General features: G+C 39.3%; 1 protein-coding gene across 2 annotated transcripts; it reads right to left on the reverse strand.

Moving 5' to 3' along the window:
• zbtb2b (zinc finger and BTB domain containing 2b) lies at positions 1-27896 on the reverse strand. 2 transcript variants are annotated; one of them, XM_051924546.1, is made up of 3 exons: positions 27407-27896; positions 15795-15978; positions 1-3985 (listed from the first exon to the last, which is right to left on the reverse strand). In XM_051924546.1, the coding sequence occupies exons 2-3, from the start codon at positions 15968-15970 to the stop codon at positions 2656-2658; spliced, it is 1506 nt and encodes a 501-aa protein (XP_051780506.1). In that variant the 5' UTR covers positions 15971-15978; positions 27407-27896; the 3' UTR covers positions 1-2655. The 2 variants fall into 2 exon arrangements, with proteins under 2 accessions (XP_051780506.1, XP_028653528.1); XM_028797695.2 differs by having other exon boundaries at positions 15798-15978; positions 27407-27891.

Consider the following 27896-nt stretch of genomic DNA (forward strand, 5'->3'; position numbering starts at 1 on the left):
TTCAACAAGAATTGTTTTATTAAACCTTCCAAATTTCAAGTTTATACAGCAAACTGAATAAGAAAACAATACAGTACGTGTTATTAGAACTCCACCTGCAAAAGAAAAGGTCAGTTGACATCAGAAATTAAAGAACACAAGCATGAGAATGGAAAAAATGGGGTGAATAATGTAAGGACTAGCACAAGGAACTTTCTAAAACAAGAAACCTGGAGAACAGAACTTGAAACAGGGAAGGAATAATGACCTATCTTGAAGCCCATGTTAAAGCGGCTCCACTCATGACCCACATTAGAAAATGGACACACCAGACACTCAGACGAGCAGTTGGGTGAGTTTCCTACCAGTGTAACTGAAATTGCAACCTTCAGCTTTAAACTGAGCTATTTTCATTGCTGTGCATTGGAACTAGGTGTGTGTGTGTGTAGGAGGGGTCTGCATTTCCTCCCTGGTTCTTACAAACGACCACTGCTTTTTCCTTGAAACAGCAAGAGGAAACAGCTATAAATATAGAATGTCACTTGAAAGGAAGCAGACCTTTCTGAAACCAGTGACCATTTATTAAAAGAAAGCAAAGTGTTGGGCTGATGTAGAAACAGTATAATAAAAATCCACCCATTCAACCTCGAACCCACTTAATAATTCAGGGTTGTGGGATTAAGTTTCTCAATAAAATTATTTAAAAATAAAAAATATACTTTGTTCACCTAGAATTTTAAAACATAGCATCTCCATACGTTACATAAACAGCTGAAAAGCTCCAGTAAGAATCACAGGCAGCACTAAAATTGGGGCAGATGCTCACAATGGCTGCATGTTAATATCCTGAGGGAATTCAAGGGGCTTGGGAAAAGAAAAAACACAGTGAGCCGCCACGTCCTATTTCTGCTACATTAAGCGGCTACCATCGGCACAAGAAATGAGAAGTGCCATCGACAGTAAGAACATAACACCATGATCAGCACATGGAGGTCATGTAAAGAAGGAAACTTCTCTGCAACTTCAGTGGCATCCAACTCCACCACTGAGCTTCAAATCCTCTTTATCTGATTAATATACAAATCTACATTTCTAAACTTTATCTGGTTTGTTCCTAAAAGAAGCAATATACAACCTGTGCCATAAAATTTTTTTACAAATATAGCATAGTATATAAAAAAAACTGTAAAGGTTTTCTAGACATAAAAAATGAGGTCTTTTAAAACAGTTTCAAGAAAATGATCAATGCATGAACTAAACATTATGTCAAAGGAAAAAAATGGTTTGTGCACTTGCTTACAAAAAAGCTTCACAGTCCAAAAAGCCTAAAATGCAACCAACCAGTGTTCTGTGGCTTGACCTGCGCCCACTCTCCATTGTCAGAAGGGCTCATCAGACGGAAGACTGCTTTGTTAGAACCTTGGCAATACTACAGGAAGAGTAAAGGGAAGTCAAAACCCCAGCCTTCGTCATCTTCATTCAGCACAGAAGGATTGAGAGGGGAGGCCTTTCCTATTTTCAACAAAGCCCAAAAGCCACCTTCATCACACATCAGAACTTCTAATTAAATTATGGAGGCTGGCTGAGTTTTCGTAAAGCTGCCGTGAGCCGTGTTTCAAAAGCTTTTCCTGAGCATATAATTTCTGGGATCTACTCCCGCTTGGAAGAAAGATGAAATAATAAATAAATAAGTTGAGACACTTATTTTCCCCACTACGATGTAGTTCTGGCTCAGCTCCACACTGAGACTATATTAGGAAGCAACAGATGATGAGAGTTTAACCCTATGTCAAACAGTTGGGATACCTAATAAATTTAGAATGGATTTGGAAGAGTTACTAAGTCTCCAATCTACCCTTTCAACCAGCGTGAACCACTTTGTAAACCTCACTATGTCTTTTGATGTACTTTCTCATGATATTTAGGACACAGATCTTGCCATTCATGAAATCAGTGCCATTAATAGCCTCTAAGATGGTGGGCTTGCCACTTGGCAAGAGATTTTTGCTAGTTGGGCGCAGCTACTTACATAATTAACTTGTTGATGACATGACACGTATGTCATTTCTGGTCAGGGAGTACATGGCAAAGATAGTCAACGTTAGTGTGTGGAGAAGAAGTTAAAACAGCAAAACAAAGAAATCAGTTATTGGACTTTAAATGAGGGTTTAAAAAAAAAAAAAAAAAAAAAAAAAAGCAGCAGCAGACGGCTTTTCATTTTCAAATTTGTATTTCCTTAAGGGATGCAGCTGTTGTTCCAGCAATCTCTGGGGCCCTAAGCAGCTCACGCACGCTTCTGCGGTCCATTTCAGTGAATTTTCTCAGATCTTTAAAATACCTGCTTGGCACAACTGCCAAAGTGAAAGTCTGGGCAGCATTATATAGAAATGGCTCCAAAGGTTTAACAGTCAGCTGCTCTTTTTTGCCTACTTGGCCTGTATTACGATTTTATTTACCATTCAGCAAAAACATGAGCCTTGTTAATGCAACCTGGTTTTGCTTTTGTCTTTTTTGTTTTTTTTTTTGACAAGAACACTGGGATGCACCCCTAATGCATCTCATGATGTGTTGCTATGTACAGTACTCAACTTATTAAAAGAAAGAAAAAAAAACACCATGTTAAAATATATCACATAGATATTTAAAAAATAAACCCTACGATTACTCTAGGAAAAATTACTCTACTAAAATCTCCTCAGTTTTGATTGTGGGAACTAAATGTCCAGTGCTTGAGGGCTCTGATCCTTCTTCTTTTGGAGCTTCATCACTCGGTGTTGCTGCTTGACCTTCCAGTCCAGGGAAAACCTGACTGTTTTGGGCAAAGCACAAATGCTTGATGACCTCATTAGGGCTGGAAAAGGTCATTTCACACACATTACACTTGTAAGGTCTACCTGATGACAAGAACATTCCATCCAATTGGCTGCTCTCTTCATTTGAACAGAGCTCAATACTCTGCTTGTCCACAACCGTGTAGGTGTCAGAGCTTTGGTTAAGGCACACATGTCTAGCTGCTTGGTTTGCACGGCAGAAGCTTTTCCCACATGCACTGCACTTGTAAGGCTTGCCAGTGTGGATGTACATGTGCTCTCGCCAGTGACTCTTTTGAATGAACTTGCGCCCACAAGTGGAACACTCGTACTTGCGTCTCTTGACTTCCCTTTCCAAGTCCATGCTCTCCAGGTTGTCAATATCTGCAATATCTGACGGAGGGGGGGTTTCTGCTTGAGACTGTAGCCGTTCCATTCTTGGAGAATCTGTGGCTGGCTGTGCTTCTTCTTCACTGATTATTTCCCCAGCTCCCCTGGGTGGATCCTCAGCCTCCCGAGTCGGCTCTGTAACACTGCTGCTCAGCATTGGAGACATGCTAGTCTCCACTAACCCAGCAGCAGCTGGTAGAAGGAGCTGGGTGTGGAGCAGAAGGTGCTCCCTCAAAACACTCCGCTGGTTAAAACGGCTGCCGCACAGATGGCAAGAGTAATGCTTGCGAAAGGAAGAGTTCCTTTTCATGATACTGGGCTTCACATGGAGAATGGTGTTCACCAATGGATGGTCTTCTGTTGTGGACGGAGCCTCCAAGTTCTGCTCATCTGCAGAAGGGACTTTGGCACTGGAAGTCTCAGGCTCTGAGAGGGACTGCGCCTGCTTGGATTCTGAAATATTACTAGCAGACAAACTGGACAACTGGTTATTTATTGAAAGTTGTTCTGTTTCAAAGGGAGAAGACAGACTGCGAGGTGCGCCTGCTCTGCTGGCAAGGGATGCCTGTTGGTCTGAAATCTGAATGCCATACAAGGAGGTTGCCAGTGGGAAAATTTGATCAGGCTGGGGAAATGTGCCATGGCCAGCCTCCTGTAACAGGGGATAGGCATGCAAAAACTTGACTCCTTGCTCCAGACGGACGGGATCAATAAGCTGTGGTGCCAGTTTGCCAGTGTACATCAGGTTCAGGAGATAGCTGAAGATGTCCGGCTGAATGTCTGCAGGCTTTAGACGGACGCAGTCACTAGAGAAAGAGACAAGAGTCTGTGTTATTGACAAGTGTGATCAAATGACATCAGCTGCAGACACCCAGATTAATTAAATAGCTGCTCAATTCTTTTTTTTTTTAAATCATCATTATTAAACAGTCAAAGCAAACAATAATTGACACTGAACTTGGCAAAAGCACATTTCTCAAAAATAGGGAATATCAGAAAAAAAATTATTCCTCCCACTGGAAAACATATTATAAGACAGGATGAGAGAAACATATGACATTATTTCAATTAGCATTGAATTATAAAAGATTAATATTTATATAAAAACAATTTGTAATGAGGTTCATAAACCATGTGCATGTGAAATTCAAAATACTTTTTTCCTTATACATATTTTGTGATGTTTTTTCTTTTCTTCTCTTTTTGCAAGCTGCAAGTCTGTAAAATTCTAAGATTGGCTTCATCAGTAGCAGGCACAGCACAAATGTCTTTTGTACCAGAGAAAAGCTGAATGGAAAAGAGCAAGGCCCTGGTGCCAGACACAGCATGAAGTGAAGTAGAATGGAGGGTCGGTCAGGCCTGAACAGGGACTTGTTTCATTAGTGCTGCATACTTCCCAGATCAAAAAAAAAAAAAAAAAAGCAACAGAGTCAAAACATAGGCAATCGGCTCACTTAAACTGCCAGACAAGTGCAACTTTCACTACTAGCATACTAGTCTTAACTTATTGTGATGCCTTCTTAGCAATTATACAAACACACAACCATAATTCCTTAAAATGGGTTGCACATGATTAAATATTAAAAAGGTAAGTTTGTGGCAGATAACCTCAACTTTAAACAGCTTTCATGATTTCTGCAGTAAAAAGTTTAATTTTGAAGACATCATATAAGTATACGGTGTAAAAATGTTCTGGCATAGTTTTCGCTTTCTTATAATATGGTAAAATCTAGTTAGTAGACAAAAAGACAGAAATGCGCAGTGAAGTACAACAAGATTGAAAGCCTCCCATCATCTAGAACTGCAACACATTCTCCTACACCGGCCACTGTCTCACATCTGCCCAGAATACTCAAATGCTGTGAGTGATAAGGCCATGACATGAGAAGCACATTGCGTTATGCAGAACATTTTGAAACATGGAAGATAGGTCTCCACACAATAAAGTAGCACTCAGAGAAAGAGGAGGATCAAATTATTAAGCAGGAATTAACATCACTCTTGAAGACATTACCAATATTGTGTAAGACAAACGCACCCAAAACTCTTCACCTAAGTTCTCCAGGCTTGCATGCCTCTTGTGGTGTGCACCTGCTGTCACTGCACTTTTTATTATTCATTTACCAAAGTATTTCCACCTTTTCTGCTATACACCTATAATTTCTCCAATCCTAGGCATTCGGGTTTGGGTTGGAGGTGTCTGGGGGAGAGCAGGGACCAATCCAGACCTGCAAACACTAAAACCAGGCCAGTTTAAGCAATCTTCAGAATGTTTTAATAATTAACCTAACATGTACATCAAGTTGTAGGAGAAATACTGAAATGCATAGAGGATGACTCATGAAGACAGGGAACACATACTAAACCCAGAGAGAACATGAAAACATTCAGATTTAAACCCTGTCTCCTGGACTTGTGAAGCAGCAGTGCTAACAATTAGATTACCATGTCATCACAATGCACACCACTGTGAATTGGTGTAACTTAAACACAATCTGGAGTAAACCCACACTGACATGAGGGGTAAATGCAATTCCACAGTGCCAGTACGATTATAATTATATTTACAAAGAAATGCTAAAAGTTCTTAAAATAGTCGTAGATTTGAAGATAAGCTAAACAGTAAATTTTGTTCATTTGAGAGTACATCATGAAATAAGTTTCCCATATTTCAAAACATTTATTTGCACACTCTTCCATGGTTTGTATGGGCTTTCTCCAGATAACATGCATTTTTCTTCCAAACTTCAAGACATGCATGTTGGGATGAAAGAGGGATGCAAGGTTATAAAACGTGGCTCGATTATCAGTGGACATACCATTCAGGATTGTTTTTGCCTTGCACCAAGTGCTGCCATGCAACTCCAAGATGGGTTAAACTGGTTCAGTAAGTGGATGAACAACTAACCATCAGATGATCGCAACGTTTTGGGAAGACATACTTAAAACAGAAGAAAGAAAATAATAAGAAGGCAGCTGTCTTTGAATTATAAAGTTGGGTAAAGATAAAGAGAAATTATTTGCTTTGCCAACTGTCTGCTTACATTTTACAATTAAACTCTTTAGTGATGTTTGAGGAGGTACACATTTCCTTTCAACAGGAGCTAGGGCTTCTTAGAACTATAAAAATGTCCGTATCATAAAAGGTGAGGTGGCATATAAAAGATGTGCTTAATTTTAAAACTTTTGTGTCCTTGCTCTCCTCTTGTGAACTACAAGATGAAGGAAGCAGGACTTTGTTCATTAATCAGGAGATATAAAACCAAGGCAGGCATTTTGGTTAATGCATAGAATGTCAGTACACATTAACACCAACCTGTTACTTGCTGTTCTTCACTGATACTACACAATCTTCAGTTACTAAACGCAGGGTTCTTGATATGTTTATATTTCAGCTTACTTCTCATTTATTCATGTATTTTTTAAGTATTTTACTCTGTCTTGCAGTAACACCTGTGTACTATTTATATGTAGAACAAGTTAGCACTTAAGAAATGAAAATGTAAGATAACTTGCTTTGGACTTAAAATATGATACCGGTGCACCACTTATCCTAAAGGTTATTTATATTTAAAAGGTCAGAGTTGATTACAGAATTACACTACATACAATATGCTCAGAATTTGTATTCACAGAATGCGCACTGTGTTGAAAAATGGAGCTCTTAACTCTGCACATATTACATATTTCAGATCTGGCGTTCGGGGGTCAATATGGATTAGTGCTACTTGAAGTGAGCTCCCAGCTGTTAAACTAACTGCCAACAGAAGCTCCTCAAAGACAGATGCTGACAAATTCAGAATTCAGGATCTCAAACACAAAATATATATCTCAACAGTTGAAATTTGTCTATAAAATGGCATGTCTACTCCTATGAGCATTTCTGTGATACAGAAATGAAAAAAAAAAACAATTAAAAGTAGGAGCAAAACAAAATGACTAAACTCAACAATTTACCAAGACAATGCACAATGTTACATTACTACGGCATAATGAACAAAACCATGTGCATCACTTTGGTGTTGGGTAACTGAAGACAGACAATGAAGAGAATGAGAAACAACTAAGTAAACCTTAGGAATTGGCACACTGTTTCAAGTATCTCACACACACACACACACATACAGTGGTGTGAAAAACTATTTGCCCCCTTCCTGATTTCTTATTCTTTTGCATGTTTGTCACACAAAATGTTTCTGATCATCAAACACATTTAACCATTAGTCAAATATAACACAAGTAAACACAAAATGCAGTTTGTAAATGGTGGTTTTTATTATTTAGGGAGAAAAAAAAATCCAAACCTACATGGCCCTGTGTGAAAAAGTAATTGCCCCCTGAACCTAATAACTGGTTGGGCCACCCTTAGCAGCAATAACTGCAATCAAGCGTTTGCAATAACTTGCAATGAGTCTTTTACAGCGCTCTGGAGGAATTTTGGCCCACTCATCTTTGCAAAATTGTTGTAATTCAGCTTTATTTGAGGGTTTTCTAGCATGAACCGCCTTTTTAAGGTCATGCCATAGCATCTCAATTGGATTCAGGTCAGGACTTTGACTAGGCCACTCCAAAGTCTTCAGTTTGTTTTTCTTCAGCCATTCAGAGGTGGATTTGCTGGTGTGTTTTGGGTCATTGTCCTGTTGCAGCACCCAAGATCGCTTCAGCTTGAGTTGACGAACAGATGGCCGGACATTCTCCTTCAGGATTTTTTGGTAGACAGTAGAATTCATGGTTCCATCTATCACAGCAAGCCTTCCAGGTCCTGAAGCAGCAAAACAACCCCAGACCATCACATTACCACCACCATATTTTACTGTTGGTATGATGTTCTTTTTCTGAAATGCTGTGTTCCTTTTACGCCAGATGTAACGGGACATTTGCCTTCCAAAAAGTTCAACTTTTGACTCATCAGTCCACAAGGTATTTTCCCAAAAGTCTTGGCAATCATTGAGATGTTTCTTAGCAAAATTGAGACGAGCCCTAATGTTCTTTTTGCTTAACAGTGGTTTGCGTCTTGGAAATCTGCCATGCAGGCCGTTTTTGGCCAGTCTCTTTCTTATGGTGGAGTCGTGAACACTGACCTTAATTGAGGCAAGTGAGGCCTGCAGTTCTTTAGACGTTGTCCTGGGGTCTTTTATGACCTCTCGGATGAGTTGTCTCTGCGCTCTTGGGGTAATTTTGGTCGGCCGGCCACTCCTGGGAAGGTTCACCACTGTTCCATGTTTTTGCCATTTGTGGATAATGGCTCTCACTGTGGTTCGCTGGAGTCCCAAAGCTTTAGAAATGGCTTTATAACCTTTACCAGACTGATAGATCTCAATTACTTCTGTTCTCATTTGTTCCTGAATTTCTTTGGATCTTGGCATGATGTCTAGCTTTTGAGGTGCTTTTGGTCTACTTCTCTGTGTCAGGCAGCTCCTATTTAAGTGATTTCTTGATTGAAACAGGTGTGGCAGTAATCAGGCCCTGGGGGTGGCTACGGAAATTGAACTCAGGTGTGATACACCACAGTTAGGTTATTTTTTAACAAGGGGGCAATTACTTTTTCACACAGGGCCATGTAGGTTTGGATTTTTTTTCTCCCTAAATAATAAAAACCATCATTTAAAAACTGCATTTTGTGTTTACTTGTGTTATATTTGACTAATGGTTAAATGTGTTTGATGATCAGAAACATTTTGTGTGACAAACATGCAAAAGAATAAGAAATCAGGAAGGGGGCAAATAGTTTTTCACACCACTGTACATACATAAACATGCACCAAAGCAAATTCTCCTTAAAGCAGATCTCATTGTAATATACAGCTAGACTTTATTTAACAGACCTTTCACAGAGACACACTGCCTATTCTATTTTAAACCTGGTTACCCATGGAAAAAGACAGATATGAGCCTCACATTTTTCCATCACTGTCATGGCTATTTCAATGCTGCCAATAGTAGTATCCAAACATTGGACACATTTTAATACATTAAAAAATGTGTTAATGTTTAATATTTAATGTGTGGGCAGTGAGTGGCATTGAATTAAAAAATTAAACATGCCTCCTAATCTTTTTGGTTTTTTTTTTTGCAATAATTTAAAGACATCTTTGGAAAATGGAAGAATGGATGTTGATAAATGGCAAAACTAGTAGTAACTCTGGTTTTACTTTTAAATTCAGGCGCAGACAAGTTGGTGTTTACCAAAATCATTTAGGTCAGTCCTTCATAAACTGGTAAAAGCGAATTCTAACCTCTGTATATAAACCGTTGTTAAATACTAATGATAAAAAGTAATTAGAATATTAGGCAAAAGTATTGAAGAAAGGTCGTTATACTCACTAACCACAGTGCCGAAGAGTGGCGACATGTTGCATGTTGATTAGCATATGCAAGTAAGAATTTCACTGTACTCTGTACACATAACAATATGGACCCTATGACCCTACGAACCTATAAATTGATGACAAATAAATGCTGTTGTACAGCAGCAAAGATCACTTGCATGAAGAATTAAAGCTACTTGAGGTACCTAGCCAAGTGCATGGGTTGTTTCTTTAGTAACAGATCAAATGCATGCTAATTCTTTTATGTCAGAATCAAAGGATTGGAAAAGAGTAAGCATTAATAAAATATTCAACTTCCTAAACTTATGGCTGACCTTTCAAAGTCATGTAATTTTCCACAAATCCACCCATTCATCTTCAAACCAGCTTAATAAGCCTACAGGGGTGAAATGGGCTAGAGCCTGGCCAAGCAACAATTGTTGAAATGAAGGAATCAATCTTTATTAAATTGTTTAAATAGGTGCTGTTAACATTATACATAACATTTTCTGAGAGCAATCTCAATCGTCAGATGCTCTTTTTTTAAAAATATACATTTCTTAATTCAGATTGATAAATCTGAATTACATTAGCCTATTTGACGAGTTTTAACTCAATACTTCAGTGATGAATTACAAAGTATGTGTCGTAAATAATGTCCAGTCCTTACCAACACTAAAGTAAAAAATCCTAATTTGGTTTTAACCACATATTGAATCTATTTTTAATTGTTTAAAAAGGCAAAATTTTCCACTAAATTAATAAGGCATGTTTTCCATAGAAAGATAAATGATAATAGTTCCTTTGTGACACACAGCCGATGTGGGTTTATAATTCAAATGTAAAATGTAATAATTGCTCAGTAAGGGCAGACAAGATAGTACTTTAAAATCCATAATACTAACCGAGAATGGTAAACCGGATATGGACGCAGGGACCTGCCCGTGGACGCAGGAAACATAGTGCACAGGCGCCACACAAAGCCCCCCTCCCCAGAGTGAAACGGGAGAGACTACGAACCGTCTGACATGCCGCAAGCAGGATAAAGCGAGGTCAGAAATAAAAGACAGAGTAGGAAACAAAGTAAAACGTCATAAAGAGGTTAAAGAACAGGGCCAAACACATGGAGAGCAGGTTACAGATGATGAAAACTGGAATGCAACAGCTTCAAAAAAACCTAGGCACGAAACACATGCACAGCGAGATACAGAATATAAAAGCAGAAAAAACGACAGTTAAACGTCCACACCACACAGCGGAGGCAGACCTGGAAGGTGCAGGCGCCTACATCGCGCGGGAAAGTACGAAAGGCAAAGGCGCCTACACAGCATGGTAAAACCCGACATAATACGGAAGGCGCAGGCGTTGCCGCCATATTGTGAGTGACACTACTGCGTAGTGAAGGCGCAGGCGTCACCGCCATATTGTGCGTGGCACTACTGCGGAGTGAAGTTAGGAATAATGTGCTGCTTGGGATCATACAAAACGCCGAACGCGACCCACTGTCTGAAACTGCGGAGGTAAAGCAGGCACGGGTTCAAACCGAGCGAGCTCGACTGACGGATATACGCCTACAACGCGCGTCTCAAACCGCAGAAGCAGGGCAAGCACGGATTCAAAACAACGCAAGCTCCTACAACGCGCGTCTGAATCTACGGCTGCCCAGCGGGCACGGGTTCAAAACGCCGGGGGTAGGCGAGCGAAGCCCCCTTGTTAAAACAGAACTATAAAGTAAACATTATTACCTAGTGTGCATAATGTTAAACAACACACAACAACCACACGCTCATTCAGGAAGTGGTCCCCTGAGGCAGAGAAGGCTCTGAGAGAATGCTTTGGAACTACAGACTGGGATATCCTGCAGGGATCACATAGTGATAACATTGAGGAGGTTGTTGACTGCACTACTGACTACATCAACTTCTGTAAGGACATTGTAATTCCAGTAAGAACTGTACGCTGCTATGCTAACAACAAGCCATGGATTACAAGTGACATCAAGGGCCTTTTGAACCAGAAGAAAAGGGCTTTTAAAGGCGGTGATCAGCATGAGCTCAAGCGCGTGCAGAAGGAACTCAGAGTCCAGCTCAGGGCAGCGAAGGAGCAGTACAGGAGAAAGCTGGAGCAGAAGTTGCAGAATAACAGCATGAAGGAAGTGTGGGATGGGATGAAGATCATCACTGGCTGCAGCTCGAAGCGGGTGCCACAATCGAGAGAGACGTGAAGAGAGCAAACCAAATGAACAACTTCTTTAACAGGTTTGACCACCCTAACCCACTCTCACTCTCACCTCAGAGTACTGCACCCTCCACACATCCTTCTGCTGATACCAGCATAGGAGAGACATCCCCACCCACAATTACAACAGCTAAGGAGCAGAGAGCTGAGGAGACTTCGTGCCAGCAAAGAAGTGGGTCCAGATGGAGTATCGCCACGACTGCTGAAGGCCTGTGCATTGGAGCTGGGGAGTCCTCTACAGCGCATCTTCAACCTGAGCCTGGAACAGGGGAGAGTGCCGAGGCTTTGGAAAACATCTTGCATCACCCCAGTCCCAAAGGTATCACATCCTAGTGAGCTGAATGACTTCCGGCCTGTTGCTCTGATGTCACATGTGATGAAGACCATGGAGAGGCTGCTGCTTCACCACCTGAGGCCACAGGTTCAACACACCATCGACCCTCTGTAGTTCGCCTATCAGGTGAAGGTGGGAGCGGAGGATGCCATCATCTATATGCTACACCAATCCCTCTCCTACTTGGACAGAGGCAGTGGTGCTGTAAGAATTATGTTTCTAGACTTCTCTAGCGTCTTCAACACAATCCAACCTCTGCTCCTTAGGGACAAGCTGACAGATGGGAGTAGATTCATACCTGGTGTCATGGATCGTGGACTATCTTAAAGACAGACCTCAGTATGTGCGTCTCGGGAACTGCATGTCTGACATTGTGGTCAGCAACACAGGAGCGCCACAGGGGACTGTACTTTCTCCGGTCCTGTTCAGCCTATATAAAGTACATCGGACTTCCAATACAACTCGGAGTCCTGCCACGTGCAAAAGTTCGCTGACGACACTACTATCGTGGGCTGCATTAGGAGTGGGCAGGAGGAGGAGTATAAGGACCTAATCAAGGACTTTGTTAAATGGAGCGACTCAAACCACTTACAACTGAACACCAGCAAAACCAAGGAGCTGGTGGTGGATTTTAGGAGGCCCAGGCCTCTCATGGACCCCGTGATCATCAGAGGTGACCGTGTGCAGAGGCTGCAGACCTATAAATACCTGGGAGTGCAGCTGGATGATAAATCGGACTGGACTGCCAATACTGATTCTCTGTGCAAGAGAGGACAGAGCCGGTTATACTTCCTTAGAAGGCTGGTGTCCTTCAACATCTGCAATAAGATGCTACAGATGTTTATCAGACGGTTGTAGCGAGCGCCCTCTTCTACGCGGTGGTGTGCTGGGGAGGCAGCATTAAGAAGAAGGATGCCTCACGCCTGGACAAACTGGTGAGGAAGGCAGGCTCTATTGTTGGCACGGAGCTGGACAGCTTGACATCTGTGCAGAGCGACGGGCACTGAGTAGGCTCCTGTCAATCATGGAGAATCCACTGTATCCACTAAACAGTGTCATCTCCAGACAGAAGAGCAGCTTCAGCGACAGACTGCTGTCACTGTCCTGCTCCACTGACAGACTGAGAAGATCGTTCCTCCCCCCAAACTATGTGACTCTTCAATTCCACCCAGGGGGTTAAACGTTAACATTATTCAGTTATTGTCTGTTTTTACCTGCATTTTTATTACTCTTTAATTTAATATTGTTTTTTGTATCAGTATGCTGCTGCTGGAGTATGTGAATTTCCCCTTGGGATTAATAAAGTATCTATCTATCTATCTATCTATCTATCTAAAAATGGCTTGTAAAGACACTCATTGAAATTCTTAACAGAGAAGTAGTGTTTCCCACTCCACATTACATACACCTGCCCGAGTTATCTCAACAACCTCACATGTTCATATTCCGTTATGCTGCACACTGCCTTTGAAGGTTCTAATGATATTTAATTAAAGTTTCCACCTAGATAGCCCATATAGATTTTCTGATCGATGAAGCACTTGTTCCATTTGTTTGGATGGGTGTTAACATCACTCTTCTGTACTGGCTATTTAAGACAAATACAGTGTAAAGATGCTTAACAAACAACTGTATCTTAAATATTGTCTTTGTATAGCAAATACCACTCTGAGGTGCTTTACATTTTCAGACATACAGGTAATTGCCGACTTACAACCTATGCGTCTTGTGACCATTCAACTTACGACTACTACCCACGGGCAAATGACAGCTTTTGCCATGCCAGTTCTGTATGCTGTGACTCATTCATCTCGATCTACGTTTATTACCTGCAGCGGCTTCGACTATATTCAGTTACAATAGTCCTACAATTGCAGGAAAAAAGGCAATTGATTTCGACACAAATATGAAGATGATCACACAGTATGATGGAGGACAGGAAGCAAATGCGGTTGTATGTGACTTTAAGTTATCCCATTGTAACCAATATTCATCGCATGTGCTGTACTGCTGTGCTTTGGCTTTGAATCTGATTAATCTCTGAAACTTCTGTGTTGTGAGTCACGATGTGCTGCTTCGTACAAACAGCCATGAAAGGGTAATGCAACCATACTGAACTCCTTTATCTGTTAATGTTTATTATTAACAGGTTGAAATGTTAAAACAGAAAACATACCAGTGCTTAAACTCTGCTGGTACAATTCCTCCTCTCACAGTTAACACAATGAACACTGGGAGAGGCTCACATTGATGACGTATCATAACAAACCGAACACAGACAAAGAAAATATTTGTGCCCATGCGAGAAACAATAATAACGAAACCACATAATAAAAAAAAAAAAGAAAATCTACACAGTGTGCTAAGAATGATGATAAAAAAAGGATATAAAACAAACAATATGACCTAAGAAACTTTTTATACAGTACTATACATTGCGTAAGGTTTGAATACATATAACGGTCCAAATCAACTTATGACTGGTTCGTCAGAACTGAATGTGGTCATAAGTCGACGACTACCTGTATAGTACAACTGTTTACATGTATAATATTTGCTACACAAACACAGGCTGGTTAAGGTACTCAAGTAGTGGGAGGAAGTGATCTGACATTTTTGGGATTTGAAGTCCAGTGACTTATTCACCGAAGCACACTGATTAAACTCATCTCAGAAATTCATGCTTGATGGTCTAAATTAATATGGAAACTAAATGTATCCCATATCACCCATGCTGCTTTTCATTTTAAGAGTCTGCTCTTTTCCTGTCTAAGGTCAAAGGAAGCTACAGCCTCTTCCCACAGTAGCTTAGTATGGAATAAAAGTCCAAACTGGGACACACTTATGCAATGGACCACAATGGAGAATTATGAAATGCTTTCTTCCCCTCTTTTGTTATTATTATTTTTTTTGATATTATAATGAAAAACACGTCAATCAAGTAAAATCTATACTACATTACATACATTTATGTTTTATATCAATCTTCACCCCAGCCCCTTCCATCTATCAAAAATTTGATTTCTTCTTATTTTAAGAAAGACTTCATTTTCAACCTAGTTATGAAATGTGGGTTAGGACTGTAAAAACGGTAGTTTTTTTCAAATTAATTACACCATGGTTTGCATACACATTGATGAGGCATGTATAACACTTAATTCCCATGTTCTACCCATTATTTGATTTACTACTTGGGAGGGCCTATTCACTATTTTGTCTTGGATAATCTGATGTGCACTAACCTAGTAACTAGGTTGAACCTCAATATGCTATATAGATCTTTAGAGCACTTGTTTTTTTAAAAAACTAAGGCTACGTTATATGACTGGTTCAAATTGCCACTTAAAATTATTTGCAGCACTACATTTTAAGCCAAATTAACAAAGGATATAACAATGCCACTTAAAAATAATTGAACAAAAAATAAAAGTACTAAATAAAAGCTTAAAAACAGCATTTGCTGTAAAACAACAACAACAAAAGAGACAAAACGGTCTTGCATATAAAGCATGCTGCTGAATTTGAAATGAGAATAGCAGCAAAGTCTAAAGAGAATGTGAGCTATTTCCAAATCCCCAAGGTCCAATGTCACAGACACGACAGATGTTACAGTTAAGCAGGCACTACAGAGTAGTTACACTGAAGTGTTTCATGAGGTTATATAAGAACATTTTTCAATAACTAAACAAAAACAAAACAGCACCCCGGAGCAGTAGTAAGGGGTAAAGCAACTACTACCTGTCTTGATGAATGAAAAGCATTCTGAAGTAGTTTGAGAAAGCTGCAAGAACTGCTTTGTGTGCTTTGAAGAAGACATCGCCAATTGCCACAGTACAGTCACACAGGAAGCCAAACTCCCTCTGAGCATTCAGTTGCTGGAGGAGGACGAGACCATGATTGGCCAGCTCCATGCTTTAGCCTGTATATAAAAAAAAAAAAAAGGCAATGATCTTTTTAATTCCTGTATTCAAAACTGAAAGCCTTTCTGTGAAAATATACTGGGAATAATTCTTTCCAAAATACATAAGAGATGTGCTCTTTACTGATGCGTAATTATAATAATTATGATTTCATTTACAAACACTTACAAATGTAACTCCTTCAAATGCATGTTAGCCCAAACAAGGACTAATAAAACAGTTCAGTAGATTACAAAGGCGTGTGTGCTATATTCATAAGCTGACAACAACAAAAAGTTCAGAAATGATGAGCTGATTACCAAATTAAATAAAGAAATTTTAAAAATGAACCTAAAACAAAATATACAGGGCAGATGAGAGACTTATTCATCATGATTAGTTAAAATCAGTAGAGTGAAGCAACAGTCTGCTTCAACTACAGAGAACTGGTTCTTTATCCTGGCCTGGCTCTTGTCTGCATGGACTTTCCATTTCCCTTTGCCTGCACTGGTTTTCCTCCATTTACTCCAGTATCCTCTCACATTCCAAAGAGGTGTATGTTAAATTAACTTGCAACTTTAATTTTGACCTATTTCATTCTAGATGAATGGGCCTAAAGATGTTCCCTGGTACTCTGAAATGTGCAAGTGAGGCAGAAAACATATGGACTATATTTTCTAATGGCAATGAAAAAGAGAAACCAATTGGGAAAGTGTTTTTCTGACACTTAACACTAAACAGTACTGTACATCAGACTTTAATTTCTCTTTGCGCAATTTGAACTGTAATTACAAGTTTGTAAAAATTATATAATTAATTTGGCTGTCTCATTTTTTTCCCCAATCACTTATGTCTTATGGGGGGGCACCCTAAATTCATCTTGCATCCCAGCTTAAACAAAACCTTTCAGAATGGATCTGTCTAATGGGTATACAATCACTGACAAGGTGCTCTTAAACTCAGACCATCAAATCTACCAGTCCATTAGCTTATTGAATTCACTTAATTCCGTGTATATATTCACAAGGAGATGCACCAGGCAAGAGTCAACACTGGTTACAGCACTAGCTCATTAAAACATACACACTTACACCCACTTAATCATTACAGCACTATTTAGAGATACCAGTTAATCTAACCTACGCAAGTTTGGAATGTGTGAGGAAAACATAAGCACATGCATTGGGAGATGTGCAAACTTTACAGAGACAATATTCAGTCCTTCATATGTGATGCTAACTACTGCACCCTTGTGGAATCCCTGCAAACCTTTGAATTATCTTTGTTACATTCTGCCACAAATACGTGATATACAATCATACACAGAGAAACACAAACTAATATCTGCAATATTATAAATAATGTTTGACTGCATATTAAACTAAATAAGCTAAACCATTACCCTGAATTGTGTTAATGTTATTCTATTCAATGTCAACTTTCTAAAGTTGTGCAGACTAAAAAGAGGAAGGAAATATATATATTTAAAAAAAAAAAACACACACACACACACTTGTCTGAATAGTTAAAATGAACATACTCAACAGAGATCTGACATGAGCCTGTATATATACAAAAAAGAGGAATAATAATAATAAAAAAGAATGCAAACAAGAACAGGCAGCTTTTCAAATGTGTCATGCAGACTTTCTCACACAGCCATTGCGTCAGACTGTCTACATGGCTCAAAAGTGCTTGTAGCCTATTTCAGATAATAAAAAGTTCAGAATCTGTAACAGAAGTGAAGAATGAAGAGCACCCTTCACCTCACTGGCAAACCCCAAGGGACATTTTAACCTGGTTTCAGTGTTATTTCTGTTTTATTCTTCTGCTGTTCTCATTTCCAGATGAGTTCTCGAACATTTCTTGCTGTTGTCCATTTGCTTGAAATCATTATAGACTCATGTCTAATGCTTGTATGAACATGGCTATTGATAACAGAAATTATGGAGCAGGCAGAAAATCGTACAATCAATAAAACTCACTAGGTCAAAAAGAATTCTCTACTTAGATTAATAGGGGTCATTATTATGTTGAAAATATAAAATACTAGATACAGACTAAAAAATAACCTGTTCAAAACTTCTGATTAACAACATTATCATAACTAGAATATCTTTGAAAGAAAAAGATGTTAAAATGGATTCAAATCCCAGCCCAGTTACTACCTCTTTTTCAGTGTGCAGGTTTTCTCCTTGTCTACTGCATTTTCCTCTAGGTCTTTCAGTGTTTGTGTCACATCGTAAATGAAATTTATCTTATTACAAAACATAATCAGGCTAAAGAAATGTTCATGAGTGTGATCTGTGGCATTGTGTAAATGTGTTTTTGTGTCATGCACTTGGTCCTGCAGGTGCAGGTTCCAGCCACCCCACCCTGAATTAGAATAAATGGATGGGTAAACGAGTCACATAGTGGGCTAGTAAAAATGAATAAGTGTAGCTTCATCTGCTAAGTTTTACTGAATTTTAAAAAGTGATTGTTTGGCATTCTTATTTCTTAAAGTTAAAGGCAAAAATAAGTATGTGCCATTTGATATTTTGACAGCCTGGATATCATCATAGCTTTTTCTCTGCAAAGTAAGATTCGTGGAAATGATGCCACACTCATACCAAAAATACATCTGCCAACTTTTAATAACATAACAAAATAATCTATACAGAAGGTCAAATGTTCTTATACTTTCAACTATTTTTATTTATCTTATTTATCAATTGGTCTTTACAGTATACTACTACATAACATCAAGTAACTTCAAAACAAACAAACAAAAAAACTATTTGCTGGATTGTAAATGTGTGGCAGCTTCACTATTCTAAGTGCATACGCTCTCACAGGCCAACATGAAAAACAAACAGATACTGAATATGCCCAATTGCTTGGCAAAAAAACTAAAATACTACAAATATTTAAATCTGTACTTTTCACAAGACAATAGAATATAGTTTTATATGGGACGCACTCTGTAGAGAGTGGCAGGTAGCAATACTTTCCAGAATTTCAAGAGACTCTCACTGCCAAGTTTGAACTCTGAGGTCTAAATTCCTAAATACCGCTACCAATTAAAGAACATTAAACTAAGTAATACATAAATAAAACTTTTTATAGCACATTGACTCATAATGATATATATACAAGTAGTCAACTCCCATCCTACTGCACACTTCTTTTTATCTCTTAGTCTCTTATCAACCACATATAAGCATTTGAGAATGACAGACAATGAAATAAAAGTTTCAAAGACCTTGAAAGGCAACAATAGAAAAGTAAAACATATAACTATTAAATTATTAGCCACACTTCCTACAGATATCTGTGCAGAAAGGTAAATAAATCAAGCCATTCATTGGCATTCATTTGACAACAGCATAGAAAACGGTAAAGATTGAAAAATAAAAAAACAGGCATTGCAGGTTTCACATGACTACTGTGTACTGAAAAGAAACAATAGTAGTTGTTTAACAGTGGTCACATTCAAACTTGTGGCATCTGTTTAATAAGATGATTAGTGGTCTAATAACCTGCAGCATCTCTATCTTTTAAGTAGTCATGGGTCGATATAAGATTCTGGCAGTATGATAATGGTAACCATGGAATGACAGGTATCATGGAATAACAGTATTACAGAATTAACACTTCTTTAAAATGAACAAAAACAACTGAGAGAAAATGCTTATTCTCTTGATACTAAAATCATCAGGTCATTTTTTTTATCCATTTCTTAACTTTAAATTAAAAAAATTATGTTTAAAGTAAGGCATCAGAGTGAAATAAAATAGTAATATGACTTGGGTCAGGAACTTGTAAAGATACATGTTTTAAGATTCATAAATCCAGTATTCTAGATTAAGAGACAGTCTGCATGGTCATACCCAGAATGTCAGGTGCTGATGGTATGCCTACTCCTCTCACTCAGTGCTACCAAACCTACATCCTGCATGCTCTCCCTCCTCATAATCTGCCAGCAGCAGACCACTGTAAAATTAAGATTCTACACAGTAATCCCTCACTATATCGCGCTTCACCTTTCGCGGCTTCACTCTATCGCGGATTTTATATGTAAGCATATTTAAATATATATCGCGGATTTTTTGCTGGTTCGCGGATTTCTGCGGAAATGGGTCTTTCAATTTCTGGTACATGCTTCCTCAGTTGGTTTGCCCAGTTGATTTCATACAAGGGACGCTATTGGCAGATGGCTGAGAAGCTACCCAACTTACTTTTCTCTCTCTCTCTCTCTCTTGCGCTGACTTTCTCTAATCCTGACGTAGGGGGATTGAGCAGGGGGGCTGTTCGCACACCTAGACGATACGGACGCTCGTCTAAAAATGCTGAAAGATTATCTTCACGTTGCTACCTTCTGTGCAGCTGCTTCGTGAAGCGACATGCTGCACGGTGCTTCGCATACTTAAAAGCTCGAAGGGCACGTATTGATTTTTGATTGTTTGTTTTTCTCTGTCTCTTCTCTCTCTCTCTCTCTCTCTCTGCTCCTGACAGAGGGGGTGTGAGCTGCCGCCTTCAACAGCTTTGTGCCGCGGTGCTTCGCATACTTAAAAGCCAAACAGCCCTATTGATTTATTTGCTTTCCTCTCTTTCTGACAGTCTCTGCTCCTGACGCGCACTCCTTTGAAGAGGAAGATATGTTTGCATTCTTTTAATTGTGAGACGGAACTGTCATCTCTGTCTTGTCATGGAGCACAGTTTAAACTTTTGAAAAAGAGACAAATGTTTGTTTGCAGTGTTTGAATAACGTTCCTGTCTCTCTACAACCTCCTGTGTTTCTGTGCAAATCTGTGACCCAAGCATGACAATATAAAAATAACCATATAAACATATGGTTTCTACTTTGCGGATTTTCACCTTTCGGGGGGTGTCTGGAATGCAACCCCCGCGATGGAGGAGGGATTACTGTAAACTACTTAGAGTATAATGATTTTGACAGCAACACTTGAAACCCACAACAAATTCAACATTAACAAGTTACTGAAATGATTAGTGGAAAAACAATAAGATGAATGAAATAAACATATTTTGAAAAACTGGATTTGTGGCAAGCAAACTGCACCTTCAGGAAAAATGAACCGGTGCCAGTATCACTTTACTATGTGACTATGTTTTAAATGTCATGTCTAATTTTTACATTTACTGTGATGCTGATTTTTACAGTACCATTCTTTTGTAGTAACCATATTTCCCCTTGTTTCATTTACATTTACATCATTTAGCAGACGCTCTTATCCAGAGCGACTTACAACAGTGCTTAGTAGTCTAATTTACAAATGTGACATAAACATTACTTTATAGTATGGCTTTTAAAAATATATTTTTAGATGTTTTCTACATAAATCATACTGCACTTGGAATCAAAAAAAAGTAAGCGACGTTTTACTATCATACGCTGCTTATTGAGGATTGTACATGCAGCCTACTTAATTAAAACATCTGGCTAAAAAGTCTCAAACACTCAAAATTGAAGATCTTAATATACAAATTAAACATGCCACACATTTTCTTTTTCCTGGGCTTTTGGAAGCTGGACTTACTCCAAGTAGTAGTAAACACTAAGCAGGGTGGGAAGCAATTTGACTACAGGATACAAACAGTGGAAACACATTAAGGGAACAAAACCTGTCCAGGAATTTAGATACATGTTTACAGCTGCGAGGTAGCAGCACTTCTCAATATGCTATGATGCAATCCAATTTCAGATTAAAATTGTACTGCATATTAATGGTTTCATTAAATGATATTTTCATCATTCTATTGGAGACACTATGTAAAATATTTGAAAACTCATGCAGAACATTTAATGCCAACCTTGAAAAGGCACCAGGCTTTCCAGGGCAAGATCCAACCTGCGAACGCTGCAATCAAGTTCCAGCCTCACTGGGTCACATGTTTTGGGCCTGCACCAAATTAACATCATTCTGGACCAAAATTTTTAAATTCCTTTCAGCCAGCCTTGGTGTCACAATCCCTCCTAACCCATTAACAACTGTGTTTGGTGTACTTCCAGATGGGCTTAAAGTTGAGAAGGACAAACAAACTGTGATTGCCTTTACTACACTATTGCCACATAGACTTATCTTGCTCAACTGGAAGAATCCTAATTCTCCTCTTTTAAGTCAGTGGGTAACTAATGTTATACAGTAATCCCTCCTCCATCGCGGGGGTTGCGTTCCAGAGCCACCCACGAAATAAGAAAATCCGCGAAGTAGAAACCATATGTTTATATGGTTATTTTTATATTGTCATGCTTAGGTCACAGATTTGCGCAGAAACACAGGAGGTTGTAGAGAGACAGGAACATTATTCAAACACTGCAAACAAACATTTGTCTCTTTTTCAAAAGTTTAAACTGTGCTCCAAGACAAGACAGAGATGACAGTTCCGTCTCACAATTAAAAGAATGCAAACATATCTTCCTCTTCAAAGGAGTCAGGAGCAGAGACTGTCATAAAGGCAGAGGAAAATCAATAGGGCTGTTTGGCTTTTAAGTATGCGAAGCACCGCGGCACAAAGCTGTTGAAGGCGGCAGCTCACACCCCCTCCTTCAAGAGCACAGAAAGAGAGAGAGATAGAGTTTGTTTTTCAAGCAAAAATCAATACGTGCCCTTCGAGCTTTTAAGTATGCGAAGCACTGTGCAGCATGTCGTTTCAGGAAGCAGCTGCACAAAAGATAGCAATGTGAAGATAATCTTTCAGCATTTTTAGACGAGCGTCCGTATTGTCTAGGTGTGCGAACAGCACCCCTGCTCACACCCCCTACGTCAGGATCAGAGAAAGCGCAAGAGAGAGAAAGAGAAAAGTAAGTTGGGTAGCTTCTCAGCCATCTGCCAATAGCGTCCCTTGTATGAAATCAACTGGGCAAACCAACTGAGGAAGCACGTACCAGAAATTAAAAGACCCATTGTCCGCAGAAACCCGCGAAGCAGCGAAAAATCCGCGATATATATTTAAATATGCTTACATATAAAATCTGCGATGGAGTGAAGCCGCGAAAGGCGAAGCGCGATATAGCGAGGGATTACTGTATACTATTTGAAACTGGAAAAAATCAAATTCGCACTTAGAGGATCTGTGCAGAACTTTTTCAAAACCTGGCAGGATCTAATCAATGACATTTTAGAATAAGCATTTAAAGCACTGAGGAAGCAAATTCTCTCTCCATTTCTTTTTCTTCTCCATTTACCTTCATTTACTTATTAATTCATCTATTTACTTATTTTTACTAGCTTTAAGTTTTACTCTGCTGGCCTAGCTCTCTTTCTCAGGGGTGGGGGTTGATTTTTTTTCAATCCTATTTTTGTAAAAATTGATCGATTTGTATGGAATGTTGTATGATTACAATAAAAATCAATAAAATAAAAAAGGAAAGGCACCAGACCAAAATATATATTGTAAACATTTACCAAACAACTTCAAAATGTTACCATCAGAGATGTGGCACTGAACTCTTCACTCTTTAGATGGCTTCACTGCACTTGTTTCCCAAGAGATATCACTTTTCTTAAAATTAAATTGGAATTATTTTGCAGGTAGTAAACAGGAAGCTTGCCATTCCTGTAATGTTGTGCCTTTAAATTAAAAGACAGGACTTTTGACTGATATATAAGAGAGAGGGGCCGATCTTCACGTCAAAATGAATTGCATTCCTAAAATTATGCCTTTTCCGTTTACTATGAATGCCACCTTTCCAGAAAATAACTATTAATAATATTTGAGCAAAAAGTGCAAATATTTTGACCATACAATTGGATGTCATACAAGTGGGTTATGTAAGATATGTGAGAATTTTTATTTTTTTTTTTTTTACATGGACGTTTTCACATTGTATGCCATTGTCAAGAATTACACACTGCTGAGCGCCATTGAATTTAAATATTGCAGATGTACTTTCTCTACAAAAAACACGGGATTACATTTTTTCCTTTGCCAGTACTACTAACTACATGGAGTTAATAATATTAAATAAAAATAAATATATAAATATAAAAACATTGTTTTTGGGTGGAATATTTCTTTATTGAGATAATAGTAAGGCATATCAAGAATGAAAGAGCAGGAAATCCGCAGGCCGAAGATTCTGTATGGTATAGTAATCACATATTGTTTTCCTACTTTGGTGATACACGTATATAACAAACAGTACTATAATTTGTTAAATATCCGAGTATGTTACTGGTAAGGATTTTGTTAAACAGTATAGCATTAGAAGGTGAGACGGGGGGGCCCAAAACATAGCCCCCTTTCTTCACATTTGTGGGGATCCTGTGCCCCTAACCCCCGCAAATTCCATGGAATAACTGTACTAACAAAACTTAATTCCAGCACCACAGATGGAACATATTACTTGTGTTACATTATGCTGCTAAACCCCTGAGATTTTCTAATGCCAGATTTAATACTGTGCATCTCACAACAAACCCTAACTTTTACTGTTCAAACTCCCTGGAAACCACTCCATATATTTATTTTTGAAGCTTCATTAATTATCAGTCAAATAACTCTTATAGGCTCTCCTCTTCTCCCTTCAATTTTAATCATTTCCTACAACTGTGCCATGTAACTGTACTGTATCTTTGCATCCAACATAGCGATCCTACTCATGCACTAATGTAAACTCTATACAGTCATTCTTCTCATACTGTATGAACCAGACTTTAATGTTCAAATGATAGTAAACAAGTTAAATTCACCTGCCTGTGAAGAACATCATTTTGCTCTGTTGAGTTCAAACATAATTGATTGATGTCTTTTATGCCTACTGGCCTTTTCTTTATTAAACTCTACAAACAATATAGAAACAGGGGTAAGGTTCACATAAGGCAAGCAGATTTGTGTTTTCTATTAAAAATGCAGTTATGTGTTTGAATACATTCTTATTCATCCTGGTACCTGAGATGGGCAACATATTACACGTTGGATGGACAGAAAAGTATGAATTTCCCTGTACTCTCTGTACACATGTCAACGCTAAAACCTACTACATTTAGCTCATCTTTACTTTTGCAGATTCTTCAGATTGTGCAAATTTTTATAACTATATACTAAATGTTCTGGAAAGCAATGCTATTTTGAAACACACTTAATTTCTTTGAGAAGTGCCTTGTGATAGTGTGCTAAATAAAGACTGTCTAAATGCTATGCTCTTGTGCACCACCTAGGATTGGTCGCTGGCAGCAATGACTACAAGGTGCAACTGGCATTGGTTTCCTCTGAACCTGACATGGATAAGTGAGTTGGAAAAGTTAAAGGACAGATGGATAAACCCTGCATGTCTGTTGTGATTATGTTCAGACATGCTAATACATTTTAACAAATAAACTAGTTATAATGGGCTGGCTGGCCATTGGAATTAGGTGGATAATATAGACCTTACCACTACGGTATCAACAGGAAACAAAATTCCTGTTTGTACCAAGCCTAGCTCATAAAAGACTACAGCAAATTCATGCAATAACTAAAAATTAATGTTAACACATATATGGTAAAATAATAGCTGTTTTAATATATACATCGCCTTCTTGGAATAGGAGCTGGTTTTCTGTTTATATTTATTGCCTTCTTATTAAGTGTTAACCATGCTCTTAGACTGAATACTCATGCTGGCTGGCTTCTGCAAATACCCAGTATCATATCCTGGGAAAAAAAAAAAAAACACACACACAGGTGGAGGGTACAAATATTACTGGATTAAAATGTTAAATGTCACACAAAATGTAAAAGGTTTTTAGCCATAGCAATTTATGACACTTTAAATCTATATTTTGAAGACTCCACAAATCTTATGAAAATAACACAGAGCCAGGTTTTCAATAAAAACCTACCCAAAAGTCTAGGGAGGTCCAGAAGTGCCATGCAGTGCCACCATCTCCTGGCACAACCAAATTTCATTACAAAATACAGCTTTTTTTATTAATAGGATTAGTCAGCTTATGCTCTAGTCAGCACTTCTGTTAACATTAAATTTAAAATCTTTTTTTTTTCCTTCAAGCCAAAACTGGCCCCCTGAAAACTCTGACCACTTCAGGTTTTGAAAGATGCAGGCGGATGGGGAAAACAATGGTTTATCTACAAATCTGGTGTTGGGTTTCACCATGCATGCTGAGAAGCATCAGCACTCCCAGGCCTCATCCTCTGAGGCCCCCGGAGGTGTGGAAACCACAAACAAAAGACAGAAGCGCCTGGCCAAGAAGCAGCAAACAGCATGTGGCCAGGCCTTTCAACCCACACATGAGCAAAGGCTTAATCTTAATTTTTTTTTTTAATTTTTCAAACTAACTTGTTTTAGCTTACTTACACTGGGATGCTAGTGCAGAAAGGAAAATGTCAAACACATGGCTTTTGAACCATATATAACAATTCTCTTTGCAGGTGACACATTAGGATTTCATTAAATTATTATTAAAATCATGCACATCAAAAATAAATGCAAACGCTGTTTACATTTGCATAGAAAATCATAATATAGTTTAGTTAAAAAATGTTTAAAACTGAAAAAAATACAAACGTGCCTGCCAAACGACACATGCAAAAAAAATAAGTCGCGCTTCAGTGCGCGCGGCCTGCGAGTGATGCTCGATGGCGCTCCACGCACAAAATATTTTGATTTTATCACAGTGGCCAAGCTTCTAACTTTTACTATACATCCTCTAGCGCTGATTGGCTGCACCGCGCAAATCACTTCGAGAAGTGGCATCCCCAGCTTTCTCCTGAATGGCTACATCTGTAAAATACTCTTCTAGTCTTTAATGATTGACGATAACAAAATGACTAGAAGCACATGCTCTCATCGGATTACACTGAAGACTCAAAGAGAAGGGGGAGGGGAGGAGGCGGGGTGACGTTCTTTGCAGCGCAGCTTTTAAATGGCTGCACAAAGTGATTGGAGGCGCTCCGCATGTTAACCAATTGGACATATGAGCTGCGCAGATATTTTGCCACTAAACTGCAACGCCCTCGGACTGAAGAGTACGTCAGAGGCTCCACCCCAAGCGGCGACACGTACACCGGACAGATCTCCCACAGAGCGAAACCACTTCCGCAGTGCGCTTTCTTCGCAAACAAAAAACACCCCCTCCCTTCCTAAAAAAGCCATGCACACAGTTGCCCCCCATCGCCCTTTGCTCCCGACTCTCATCGGGCGCCACAAGCGAAAGAAGAGGCACAAACAAGCACCTTAACGTTCATAATTTTTACTTCAACTCGAGTCAAAGAAGACATTTCTCCGCGACAGTTACTAAGCCGAGCGCACTTGCGCTGCAGTGGTCTGGCAGCAATGTGAAAAGAAGCCTAAACGAAATGGACACACGCATGCAGGCGGAAGGGGGTGGTCACCGAGCAACATTTTAACTTAAAAAGTAACCGAAATTCAGCCACTCTGGCTTAAAGCCCCGGCGGAGTTGACTGGGCACTGTGTCGTGCCACGCGGATCGGCTCACTTACCTTGTGCTTCGTCCGTTGCAGCCGGAGGTGCTCCGCTTGTCGCTGTTTGCTACCGGAGAGTCGTCCGTTGAGCTCGCAGCTGCTCTGTTCCTCTAAACGCAGCATTGGCGGCGATGGTCGGTGTTTTCCGGTCGGGTTACGTTACAATCACATGACATTCTCCACAGCACTTAAAAAAGAGCACTTGTTAATCCCACTGCCCCGGAGACTGCTAATTTGCTTTCCGTTTAGAAAAGGCAGTAACGCACGGGTCACGCCAGACGCATGAATGGGCGACCTGAATGGCTTTTTGGTCAGGCGTCGTCTATTTTTCCGTTTGTTAATCTCCCAGGGAGATGCAAATTTGACAAGACCCTCGGCCTCACTTGCTGTCCTAAAACCGATTTCGTACTCATTTTGAAGGGGGTAGCGGTGGAGGGAGTGAAGGGGAGGGGGGATTTAATGCAATTGTAACTGTCGCCTCGGAAGACGACAGATTGCAGTCGGTCAG

Source organism: Erpetoichthys calabaricus, chromosome 3 (genome assembly GCF_900747795.2).
Source record: "Erpetoichthys calabaricus chromosome 3, fErpCal1.3, whole genome shotgun sequence".
In the NCBI taxonomy this organism is placed as follows: Eukaryota; Metazoa; Chordata; class Cladistia; order Polypteriformes; family Polypteridae; genus Erpetoichthys; species Erpetoichthys calabaricus.